Source organism: Trachypithecus francoisi, unplaced genomic scaffold, assembly GCF_009764315.1.
Source record: "Trachypithecus francoisi isolate TF-2019V2 unplaced genomic scaffold, Tfra_2.0 Lachesis_group4, whole genome shotgun sequence".
Taxonomy (NCBI): domain Eukaryota; kingdom Metazoa; phylum Chordata; class Mammalia; order Primates; family Cercopithecidae; genus Trachypithecus; species Trachypithecus francoisi.
This window is the reverse complement of record NW_022681469.1, coordinates 29,590,870-29,603,288: the sequence shown is the minus strand read 5'-3', so window position 1 is coordinate 29,603,288 and position 12,419 is coordinate 29,590,870. Positions and strand designations below refer to the sequence as shown.

Below are 12,419 nucleotides of genomic sequence, written 5' to 3'. Positions count from 1 at the left end.
TGTTGAAGAGAAAACTAGGACTCAGAGAAGGAATGTGACTTATCCAAGGTCATACAGTGAGTCATTAACACAGCTAGGGTAGAAACCTAGATCTGACTCCCAGCTTAGTGCTCTTTTCAGGTCACCCCTCATAACCAAGAAAATAAAGCCTTTGGTCACCTGGAAAGTGGCGTTGGCAAACCATGTATTTCTTGCCATAGGGGGAAGAGGTGGTACCAGAGACGCCATGTGAAATCCTCTACCAGGGAATGCTGTACAGCCTCCCTCAGTATATGGTAAGGAGATGGCTAGGCCAGAGCTGCCCTTCTCTGCTGCAAGGAACAGACAACTAAAAACCATTTCAAGCAGACCTGTCTAACCCTTGAACTTGTTTTCTGAGCCTTTGTGCCTTTAGCAAGGCATTCTCTGACACATGAAAATTCTGAGCTTTCCTCAGTGCTCCTCTGATGGTGCTATTCTCCCTAGTCCTTCTTTGGGAAGGGTGGGGAATAAGTTGGGGTCTCTACAGGATACACTGGGGACCCTCCTCCGAGATAAGTACTGTAGTCCCTCTGAGATCTCCTGTGGTCTGTCATGTACTAGATAGCCTCAGGCTGGGAGTGGGGAAGATGCCAATGGTTCGGGTTAGAGGAAAGAAAAGAGTGGGAGAAGTTGGGCTTATGCCTCCCACCTTATTTCTACACACTGTCCCTCTCACTCTGTTCCTTCCATCTTCCCCTTTGAAAAGAACAGTCTTTTTTTTTTTTTTTTTAAGTGGAGTCTCACTCTGTCGCCCAGACTGGAGTGCAGTGGTGCGATCTCGGCCCACTGCAAACTCCACCTCCCAGGTTCATGTGATTCTCCTGCCTTAGCCTCCCTAATAGCTGGGATGCGCCACCACACCAGCTAATTTTTGTATTTTTAGTAGAGACGGGGTTTTACCATGTTGGCCAGGCTGATCTTGAACTTTCGACCTCAAGTGATCTGCCTGTCTTGGCCTCCAAAAGTGCTGGGATTACAGGCATTAGCCACCATGCCAGGCCCTGGAAAGAACAGTCTTGAAGCAGAACAGCCAATGCGCTCCCTCTGGTTTTCTCCTTAGCCTCACAGGCAGGCCTCTCAGGACTGGGCACCTGTTTGCTCTTCTGGACACTGGGGAGATATGGTCATTGAGGGAAGAACTTGGAGAATGGCTTTAAAACACTTTTTATAGGGCAGTTAGGGTGTGGAAGAATCACTCCCTTGCTGAGTGGATTTGACAGTGGTGAATTTCTTTATTTTCTACTTCCCAGATCGCTCTGCTTAAGATTCTGCTGGCTGCAGCTCCCACCTCCAAGGCTAAGACAGACTCTATCAATATCCTGGCAGATGTCCTACCTGAGGAGATGCCGTGAGTGCTTCAACGGGGGCAGCTGCTGGATACTAGCTGTCTTGTCTGCAGGCTCTCTCTAGTCCCCATTCACCTTGTTAACACTTACAGAGATTGTCTCCAAAGAGATCTCCTCCTCTCTGCCCACCAGTACCCCCTTCCCCCTTCAGGGCTTTCTGCTTAGCTCTTTTTAGCTCAGAACTCAGGATCTGGAGGGTGACACCAGTGTCAGCGACTGGCTGCCCAGGTATTTGGGTGAACATTGCGAAGGGATGAGCTTGCCAAAAGAGAGACAGAAACAAAGAAATCAATGGAGCATTTCTTCAGACAGGCTCATAAGTGGGAACTCTGGAGGTTTCCCTGGCACAGAAGTTCAAGTTTCCCAAGTTCTGGCTCTCTTGTATGTATTATATCAGACCCAAATACCTGGATCCCTGCAGGGCTCCCTTTAAGGCCACACTCTGCGCTAATACCTTCTCTCCCCATTGTAGCATCACTGTTCTCCAGAGCATGAAGCTGGGCATCGATGTGAACAGGCACAAGGAGATTATTGTAAAGAGTATCTCTACCCTGCTTCTGCTACTCCTCAAACACTTCAAACTCAACCATATTTACCAGGTGAGCAGCTAGGAGCACTTCTCCACAGGTCTTGGGTATTTTCCAGGCCCGATCTCTCAAAGGAAGGGTGCAAGGGCCCTTTTAGTTCTGATGAGTATCTTCCAGCCTTTTCTTTGTCCTCCCTCAGGGAATCCAGACACCCATTGCATGAGCTTGGGGTAGGGTTATGGAGTGGGAACTGTCCTAGAAAGGTGCAGATGTCTGTGTCCCTTGTAAGTTATCTCAGGGTTGTGGGTAGGAATCTCTAGCTTCTTAGGAATATGCCCAGCCAGTTTTTAAAACAATGCAAGAGAGAATGTAAGCATTTCACAAAAATGGGGGGGAAGGTATATTGACCGTAGTTTTCTATATGTGAAGCACTTTTCCAACATTTGAGATACAATTCTGAGAATAAGGCACAGTTCTGGCTCTTCAAGGCCTTGAAATCTTATAAAGGATACAGATACATAAGTAGCCAGTTACAGAGAGATAAGTGTGCTGATACCAATAAGCACTGGTTGCTATGGAAACACCTAATCCAGCTTGAGATGGAGAAGAAATGACTTCTAACCTGAGTCCTAAAAAAACAGATGTTAGCCAGGATATGAGAATTGTTAGGGAAGGAGGACAGGAGGCATTTCAAGCAGAAAAGCTAATATGCAAAAGTCCAGGGGGGAAGAGAGAGAGCAAAGTACCTTTAAAAACCGTAATTAAATGTTGCTGGAGTTCTGCCTGGGGTGGGGAAAGATGGGCGTGGTCTGGTGACACATGAAGCTGGAGGAATCGGCAGGGAGCATATCATAATCTATATGCTAGCACACAATTACTGAGCACCTATCCTGTGCCTAGCACCCTGTTAAGCTTGTCTAGGTCCTCATTTAATTCTCTCCACCCTATGAAGTAGTCTTATTTAATACCTCTTTTATAGATGACGAAATCAAAGCTAAGAAAAGTTAAGAAGCTGCTTTCCCCGTAAAACATTGTTTGCCATGCTAAGGAGTTTGGACTTGGTTTCATGGGCATTGCCAAGATATAGGGACAAGATAGGGACAGCAAATGGATGCTCCTGTCTGTGAGGAGACCACGGGGAAAAGAAGAATGCTTCTCATGCTTGCCCAGAGGCTGTACCCCATTTTCCTCCTATGAAGTCAGAATCAAGCTTGCTGGTAGAAAAGCAGGTCCTCAGAGTACAGAGAGACTTCTGCAGGGTCTATGTCCATGGCCCTATCAAACAGAGTATTTCCACTTTCATACATTCGAAGACATCATTGGGTGTGTTTGGTTGCCCTGAGTGCTCCCACTTTTGCCAGTGTTTGCTGAGCAGCAGCAGGGCTGGGAGGAGTAGGGGTAGATAGGAGATAGTGTTTCTAGTGGAAAGAGAACAGAGAACTGTGGATGTGTGTTTACTTCTGCTTTTCTTGGTGGGAAGTGTGTGGATTCACAGCCAGACAGGTGGATGGCTTGATGGGCCTTGCCAGTGTGTGTCAGTGAATCCTGACAGGGCCACAGGCACATCTCAAACTGAAACAAAGTTTTCCATCAGATGATACTGGATATGTGTTGGCTCTTTTGTCTGGGGCTTTGGAAAATACCCTGGATTTTACGAATAAAATAAATAACTTTCCAGGGAGAAAATATTGAACAGAAGAGGGAAGTGGTCTTGGCATAAGCTGACTCCACTGCTCTAACTACATACCCAGGGCCGTAAGGCAGCTTAGCTTGCTGCTTGGCTACTTGTTGGCGATCAGAGAGCTGAGGATTTAAAACACCATGGTTCTCTGCTTTCTCAACCCCATTTCTATACTAGAATACTAGGTTCTGGATCTGGAGATAAACTGTGTTTGACGCTCCTTAGTGTGTCATGGGTAACATAACCCCCATGACACTGCTCTTATGGCAACTGCCCCATTAGGTTGTCCTGTATACAAACCACATCTGGATTTGGAAGAGCAGAATGGAGTCTCCACGTTCTGGTATTTAGCCTATCAAAGACACCTTAGACTTCTCAATGCAGTATCTGTTGGCTGAAGGGCTCTTGTTCATTCATTCATTAATTAAAATATTTACTAATATTCTTTTCCCCCTCCCCCCATACTCCAAGCAGCCAGTATACTTACTGATATTCTAAATACTAAGGATAATATGGTATACCAGACATACTGGAGCTGGAGCCCAGTGGTCCATTTGGTTATTATGTGCTGTCACCATCCTGACTGAGTGATGCCAGGAGTAAGCTGCAGCTGTCCCTGCTATATCAATCACAGTTGAAACATTATGAGCCAGAGGTTTGGCATGGAAAACAACTCCCTCAGGGAGCCTTCCCTTCCTTTTGGGCTTAGGAACAAATCTCACAGCAATTCTTTCTATGTTTTGGAGTGGGATTTTATTTTCTGGCTTCTTTATTTTGTGCTTGTGACATATACTGCAGATTATCCCCCTCCATGTAGGATGGGCTGGGTGAAGATGATTCTTCCCATTTCCTAGACAGGAAGACTGATGATAACACAAGTGGATAGTAGATAGTAGATAGTCTCAGGAATGGATATTAGATTTGTACTTCCTCTCTTTTTCTCAAACATATTTTCCATTCTCCTCCAAATAAGCAGCCCTTTCTGCTTTGATTTTTAATTCAGTTTGAATATGTATCGCAACATTTGGTATTTGCCAACTGCATCCCCTTGATCCTGAAGTTCTTCAATCAAAATATCTTGTCATACATCACTGCCAAAAACAGGTATGAACTCTGGACAGGTATATTTCAAGGGGCTATTTTGGGGTGGTTGAGAAAATTACATCATCTCTGAGCCTTTCAGTTTTCCTGGTGTCCCTAGTCCCTCCTGTCTTCGAGCTGTCACTGTTAAATTTAATTTTCTTGAAGTGTTAGCTGATGGAGTGTATGGTGTGCCTTCTTTAGGGAGGTATTTGTATTTTAATAGTTTTAAACACTGAAAAATGTCATGACTTAAATGAAGTGGCAGTGATGAGTTTTTAGCTCTGTGTCAGGTGGATCCAGGGGTTGTTTTTTGTGAAACAACCTGCTTATCTGGCCAGGCCTTATTTTAGTATAAATCATAAGTTGGAGCAATTGGAACAGTTTTGCTGTTTCGTAAACTGTAATGCATTATACAAAATTTATAACTGAAGGTACATAATAGAATTTACTAGGGTACATCAATTTGTAGTTTAAAAAAATAAGGTATTTTGCATTCATTATTTAATCTCCTCAGCAATGCTAAGAGTTATTATACGTTTTATTCTCATTTTGCCAATTAGGAAACAAATTCAGAGATATTAACAAAATTAACAAGCTGGTGAGACCCCTTAAGTAAGCATCAGAGACAGGATCAGAACATAGGCTTCCCTGTGAATACAAATTGCTTTCCATTCCTCCAGCCAAGCAGGGACTTGGGGATTACAGAATAGATCCTTGTTCCTTAATATTCTACTTTCACAAGAACTGGAAATATGTTAATCAATAGAGTTTACCAGAGGCAAAATTCCTACAGTAGAAGTAAGAGGGCTAATCTCATAGTTGGGGTGACTAGAGATATTGCCACACTAGTCTGTCAGTACTGCCTGAAATTCCACCATGGAGAGGGAGCCTACTTATATGTAGCTTAAAACACACACACACCCCCTATGGAACCTGAAGTCATGAGACCTGGATTCGTGACCTGGATCTGCCACTTGCTAGTTATGTAATCTCAAGCAAGACACTGTTTCTCTGAACCACAGTATTTTCATCTTTAAGAATACCTTTTCTGACTATATCATAGAAATGTTGTAAGCATTGGTTAATATTAGCATATACAAGATTGCTTTAAACACTCTCCCTTGAGGGTAAGCATTGGAGGATAGGTTTTTCCTAATAATATGGAGACCTGTGCGCTGACCCCTTTAAAATTGGCACTTCAGATGTGCTACTTGAGTTACCAGGGAAAATGAAGTACAGGTCAGGCTGTGTCAGGGTCACAACTGCAAGCAGGCACCTCTGTGTATCAGTCAACACTGGGTTAAAAGTAACCAAAGCTAGCTGGACTAGACTTATGCAGAATAGTGACTTTGTCAGAATGAAATGACATGTGTCATCTTGAGGAACCTAGGACAGCAACGCAGCTCTGGACTTCAGGGTGGTCTGTAGTGTGGGGAGCCCAGAAAGCCTTCCACTTCTATCTGTAAGACACCAGGCCTCTGTATTTCCACTCCAGTTTCCTCTCTCACTGACAAATATATCAGTCTGCATTGTTTGCTTCTCAGGCCGCATAGTGAAATATGTCTATATGAGCTGAACATGCCCCACCTCAGAGACTGAATTGACTCTCCAATCCCTATTCCAGATTCCCTAGGTTCACCCCTAGATCAACTGTGGCTAGGGGAGTGGTATACAGAAACTTAATGTTCCTTCTGCACCCATGGACCTAGAATGGGGGGGACAGACAATTCAATAGATATCCATTTGGTTCAATTTGGAGTTGGAAGAGTGGTAGCAACAGACTACACCTTTTGCTAAGGTTGGCCTGAACAAGATGATCCTCTTATGCATGATCTGTAAGTTTTACTTTTGAATGATCTCTGAGAACTTGGAGATCACAACTCATTATTGCAGAATTTTCTCATGGATCTTACAGTCTAGATGTTCTAGATACTTGTAAATTAATTTTATGCCCCCTTAGGCTAGATTTCAATTCACTAAGAGAAAGGAACAAATCTATCTTTGATTTCCCACCCCTATTTCCTGGTCGCTGGCACCTACTTTGCCATAGGGCTTTGTCAGTAGGAGGTGGGTGGATAGGTGAATGAGCCAGCCAAGAATGTTCATCCTAATGGAGCAGTACAGAACTGGCAACCATGGGAAAATCCGATAGAGTGAATCAAGATGATGAACAACATTACAGGTAGTTTGACACAGTCCTCTCCCAAGCTGACTCTTCTCCTCTCCTACCCTGGTCCCCCAGGTTATCTTTGTCTGAGTTTCTTGGACAAAGGTAAACATTTCAGGCCAAATAAATTGTTGCCTTTTGCTTGTATAGAAATTTTGACTTTTGAAATGTAGAGACAGGTTCATTATAGCAGTGTGAACTCGTCTTTATAGCCACTGCTTTGCCAACATCCTTTATTCATTTCCAACTGCACTAGTTCAGATAGATTGGTGTTGAAAACCTCATGGAATGTCAGAACCAGAAGGAGCATTAGAGATTAGCTAGTCCAGATTCTATGTTGTGTCAATGAAGAAGGGAGAAGAGGAAAGAGAGAGCTGTCGTTTATTTTGTAACTATGTCCTTGTCATAATGCAATGCCTTATTTCCCCTCCTAACTCGTGCCTGCTTCCCTGGGCTCACCACAGAGCTGTAACTTGCAGTCCCCCACTGTCAGCTATTATCATTCTTGAGTTCCTAGATTAGCCTTTCTATAGGAAGCTGCCCCTGTCTCAAGCTTCCTTTAGGAGTGGCTTCTGTAATCATTCCCCAGAGCTCCCAGCTTTCAGAAAGATCTGGTGAGAGACACGGGAGGATCATTTCATCCTCACATCCTCAGATTGTTATCCGGTGGGATGGGTTTGGACCATGTCTGTGGGAGCAGTTATATTCGCACATACAGTTAAATGCAGAAACACAAATGCACTTAAGTTTACGTATTCCTTTAAAGAAGCAAGGAGTGCTAAGAAAAGAGGCTCTCTTTCTGCTCTGTTTTGCATCTACCAGATGGGGGCCAGCCTCAAAGAACTCATTGGTTCCTCTCATGACAGGAAAGGAGACTGGAGCTAGAATTGCCTGGCACCAGAGCCTTCAGTTTCAGCTGAGGTCACTAAGCAATTTGGGAACTGGATAGGGGCTGCTGGAGAGAAATAACTCCTGCCCTTTTCAGATACAGCCAATTCCTGCTGCTGCCATTTACCTTAAAGCCTGTCCTTATCTCTGCACCTTACAGCATCTCAGTCCTGGATTACCCTTGCTGCACCATCCAGGATTTGCCGGAGCTTACTACTGAAAGTCTGGTAAGCAGATGGGGATTTGGTAGCCTTTGAAATTGCTAGGTGGTACAGGTTGGCATTTGCTCTTTCATTTCTTCTCCAACCCCTTAATGCCCTGGTTTGAGAGTCTTAGATCAATGAAGGTATATTGGCAAGAGCACAGATGCAGCAGGGGTTTAGAGTTGCTGACCTAGTTGAGAAAGATCTGGAAAAGCTTAGCCTAGCATTTTTCAGAGAAGAGGAAACAGCCAGTGAAAAACACCAAGGAGGAGAGGGAATTTAGAAACGTAATGGGACTGAAATTGAGTGTGAATATCTATGCTAAATGCAGGAGAATCTCTTCTGGTCTAGCTCAAATAATTATCTGTCTTCTTTCTGCTGTGCTACAGGGAGTTCACTTCTTGTTTTCATATAGGTTATAAACCTAGCAATGTGTACCTGAGAAAATACTTGTCTAAGTCTCTCGGAGGCAAAAGTCTGTATAGCCACAAAAGGATTGCCCAGAAAGTTTCTCATCTTGAAAACAGCTCTAGGCAAATCAGAAAATCACTCACAGTTATTCTCAATTCCATGAAACTGACTGAACAACAGCCATACTGAAGATGAGGTACCTACCTCATCATGTATTGCCACAGCTCCTTAGATATGCCACAATCCATACCTCCAGCCTGTTGCATTGTAATTATGCATTTGTGTCTGTTTCTCAATTTGACTGTAGAATCCTTGAAGGAAGAGATAGTATCATCATTTTTATATCCTTAGAGTCTAGTACCTTGTCTGGTACATTGAAGAGCTCAATAAATGGTAAATGATTGAATCATGGCATGCACCGATGGTTACTACAACCCTTTGTCGTCCAATTGTAATTCCTGCAAAATGTTGAGTCAGAAAAGTATATTATGCAAAAATAGACGGACAATCTCTGTGGTACAAGTTTTATAGAACCATAGGATTCTTGGCTGGAGGGGACTTAAGAGGGGGCTTAAGAGCCATTTGATCCAACCCCCTTATTTCGAAGATGAGAAACCTGAAGGCCCAGTGACTCGTCATGGTTTACTCCTCATAGGTGACAGAGCCTGAATTAGACATGAGTCAAAAGACCTATGTCCTGAGACACCAACCTAGCACCCTTTTTTACCACTGGGATAGAGAGGTTCCCTGGTCTTATTTAGATATGGCCTCAGCAGCCAAAGGAGTTGGAAGCTTTTTATTCCTACAGAGAAGTAATAAATTGTCTAACCTTCTTTATGTTATTTATGATGCTAGTCAGTCTTTTATCAAATTTTTTATTAAAAAAAATTTTTTACCCACACTACACAGACGTAGCTATTCAATCATTAAAACTACTCTATGAGGTTGTATTACTATCTTATAGATGGAGAAGTTAAATAGCTACCAGTTGAAAGTGGAAGTCAGGATAGAGAGACATGATCCCCTGCCATTCAGAGTTGGAATGAAGAATACATTTTCCACAGTAACAGTGGTACACAGTAGCATTAAAATTCTGCTATTAGTAGGACATTTCAGAAGATAAAGTCAACTTTTATGGCCTGAATTTATTTCTTCCTATGATGTGTTCTTTATTTTCAATTCCAACCCTATTTGTTCATATATAGGAATTGATAGGAACCACGCTTTCACATCTCTCCCAATTGACCTTTGGGATATGTGCATAAAATTATTGAAATGAAGTGAACATAATGATTTATATGTTTTCTAAGAAGACTTTAGTGTTATCCCAGAGTGAAAGCATGTATTTATTTTTCCTAAAAAATAGTCATGCTAATTATTTTACTCCTTTCTGTGAAGCAATAGTGGCACCTGGTGGTTTCATTTCGTAACCACAGACTTTTTGTTTTGCTTGAATTTTGAATGAACCCAGTCATGGGCTGCAGTAACTGGTGAGTCTATTCCACATAGGTCCTCAGTATGGTTTATCTAAACTTGTGACTTCTATGCTCAGAAAAAGACTAGTGTTCAGATGAGTAAGATATATCTCTTTTTTTCAGGCTTAACAAATGGCAAGCACAGAAAATGTATTGGCTATTTGAATATATAGGATTTTCTTTTCTTTTCTTTTCTTTTCTTTTCTTTTCCTTTCTTTTCCTTTCTTTTCTTTTCTTTCCTTTGAGACAAGAGTCTTGTTCTGTCACCCAGGCTGGAATGCAGTGGTGCGATCTCAGCTCACTGCAACCTCCACCTCCTGAGTCCAAGTGATTTTCCTGCCTCAGCCTCCCGAGTAGCAGGGACTACAGGCACGTGCCACCATGCCCGGCTAATTTTTGTATTTTTAGTACAGATGGGATTTCATCATGTTGGCCAGGCTGATCTCGAACTCCTGGCCTCAGGTGATCCACCTGCCTCAGCCTCCCAAAGTGCTGGGATTACAGGCGTGAGCCACCACGAATGGCTATAGGATTTTCTTTAAGTTTGTTTTCTGATATTAAAATAAATATATGTATTGCAGAAAACTGGAGAAACAGAAAAGTATGAGGAAGAAAAATACTCTTATGTCACCTGCATATAGCCACTGTTAATATTTTGCTGCAATTATGTATATATATTCACTCATATATAAACACATTAACAAAACCAAGACTTTATACATAGATGTTTCATTTGGCAGCAAAATTTAAATGTTCACAATATCATTTTATTAAACATTCTAGAGGACAATTTTTTTCTTTCTTTTTTGAAGGCAGGGTCTTGCTTTGTCACCCAGGCTGGAGTGCAGTGCACTTGGCCTGAAGCACAGCCCACTGCAGCCTCAAGCTCCTGGACTGAAGTGATCATCCCATCTCAGCCTCCCAAGTAGCTGGATGTAGCTGGGACCACAGGCATGCCACCATGCCAGGCTAATTTATGTATTTTTTGTAGAGATGGGGTCTTTGTGTTACCCAAGCTGATCCTGAACTCCTGGGCTCAAGCAATCTGCCCTCCTTGGCCTCCCAAATTGCTGGGATTACAGGTGTCAGCCACCACGCCCAGCTGAGGACATAATTTTAATTTTTAAAATTATTTATTTTTTATTTTTATTTATTTTTTTTGAGATGGAGTCTCACTCTGTCGGCCAGGCTAGAGTGCAGTGGCACCATCTTGGCTCACTGCAACCTCTGCCTCCCGGGCTCATGCGATTCTTCTGCCTCAGCCTTCCGAGTAGCTAGGATTACAGGCACATGCCACCACACCTGGCTAATTTTTTGTATTTTTAGTAGAGATGGTGTTGTACTGTGTTAGCCAGGATGGTCTCGATCTCCTGACCTCATGATCCGCCCTCCTCAGCCTCCCAGAGTGCTGGGATTACAGGCATGAGCCACTACACCTGGCCCAGGACATAATTTTTAATAGTTACACATAATATTCCACTATTTAGTTTCAAAAAAGATTCTTCTCTGTCATTGACATTTATTTATGTTTTCCTTGTGTAACTCCAAAACAAACATCCTTACATGCAAATCTTTTTTTTTTTTTTTTTTTTTTTGAGACAGGGTCTCGAAGTTGCTCAGGCTGGAGTGCAGTAGTGTGATCACAGCTCACTGCAGTCTTGACCTCCCAGGGTCAAATGATCCTTCCACCTCAGCCACCCAAGTAGCTAGGACTACAGGCACACACCACCATGCTTGGCTAATTTTTAAATTAAAAAAAATTTTTTTAGAGATACAATCTCCCTAGAGACAGAATCTCCCTATTTTGCCCAGACTGGTCTCAAATTCTTGGGCTCAGTGACCCTCCTGCCTTGGCGTCTCAAAATGCTGGGATTACAGGTGTAAGCCACTATGCCCAGCTGCACGTGAATCTTTGATTATTTCCTTTAGATTCCTAGAAGTGGAACTATTGGGCTGAAGTAGTCTTTTTTTTTTTTTTTTTTTTTTTTTTGAGACAGTCACCCAGGTTGGAGTGCAGTGGCACAATCTCTGCTCACCACAGCCTCTACCTCCCAGGTTCAAGCGATTCTCCTGCCTCAACCTTCCAAGTAGCTGGGATTACAGGTGTGTGTGTGCCATTACTGCTCAGCTAATTTTTGTATTTTTTAGTGGAGGCAGGGTTTCACCATGTTGGCCAGGCTGGTCTTGAACTCCTGACCACAAATGATCTACCTGCCTTGGCCTCCCAAAGTGCTGGGATTATAGGCTTGAGCCACCGCTGGGCTGAGGTAGTCTTGATTTATATTTTTTCACTTTTCTGAATTTGAACTGAATTCAATTCAACTTTATTTGAAACTCTAAAAAGCATGACGAACATGAAATAAAAGTAGAGCTAATGGCATATTAATTTCTGAAGTATTCCCATTTTGTCAAAACAATTAGCTATAGATAGGCCATCCTCACCAATATACTGAGTAGTTTCCCCTCTCAGCTGGTACAGGAAGTTTAAAAATTTGTATATCTCCAAATGTTGGTATTCATACTCAATCCACTAAGCTAGGAAAAAATTGAAATAAAACTCCAAACTTCAATGAAGGATGGTGAACGTATGTTATGTGGAAGTTAAGTGTGGTCTTTG

General features: G+C 42.7%; 1 protein-coding gene across 1 annotated transcript in view; it reads left to right on the top strand.

Annotated features, from left to right (window-relative positions):
* STRIP2 (striatin interacting protein 2) overlaps positions 1-12,419 on the top strand; it is a 58,342-nt gene that overhangs the window by 29,294 nt on the left and 16,629 nt on the right. The window contains exons 14-18 of the mRNA XM_033193003.1: positions 201-275; positions 1,272-1,369; positions 1,840-1,966; positions 4,579-4,679; positions 7,874-7,940. Coding sequence (XP_033048894.1) covers positions 201-275; positions 1,272-1,369; positions 1,840-1,966; positions 4,579-4,679; positions 7,874-7,940 — 468 coding nt within the window. The remainder of the gene's footprint in view (positions 1-200; positions 276-1,271; positions 1,370-1,839; positions 1,967-4,578; positions 4,680-7,873; positions 7,941-12,419) is intronic.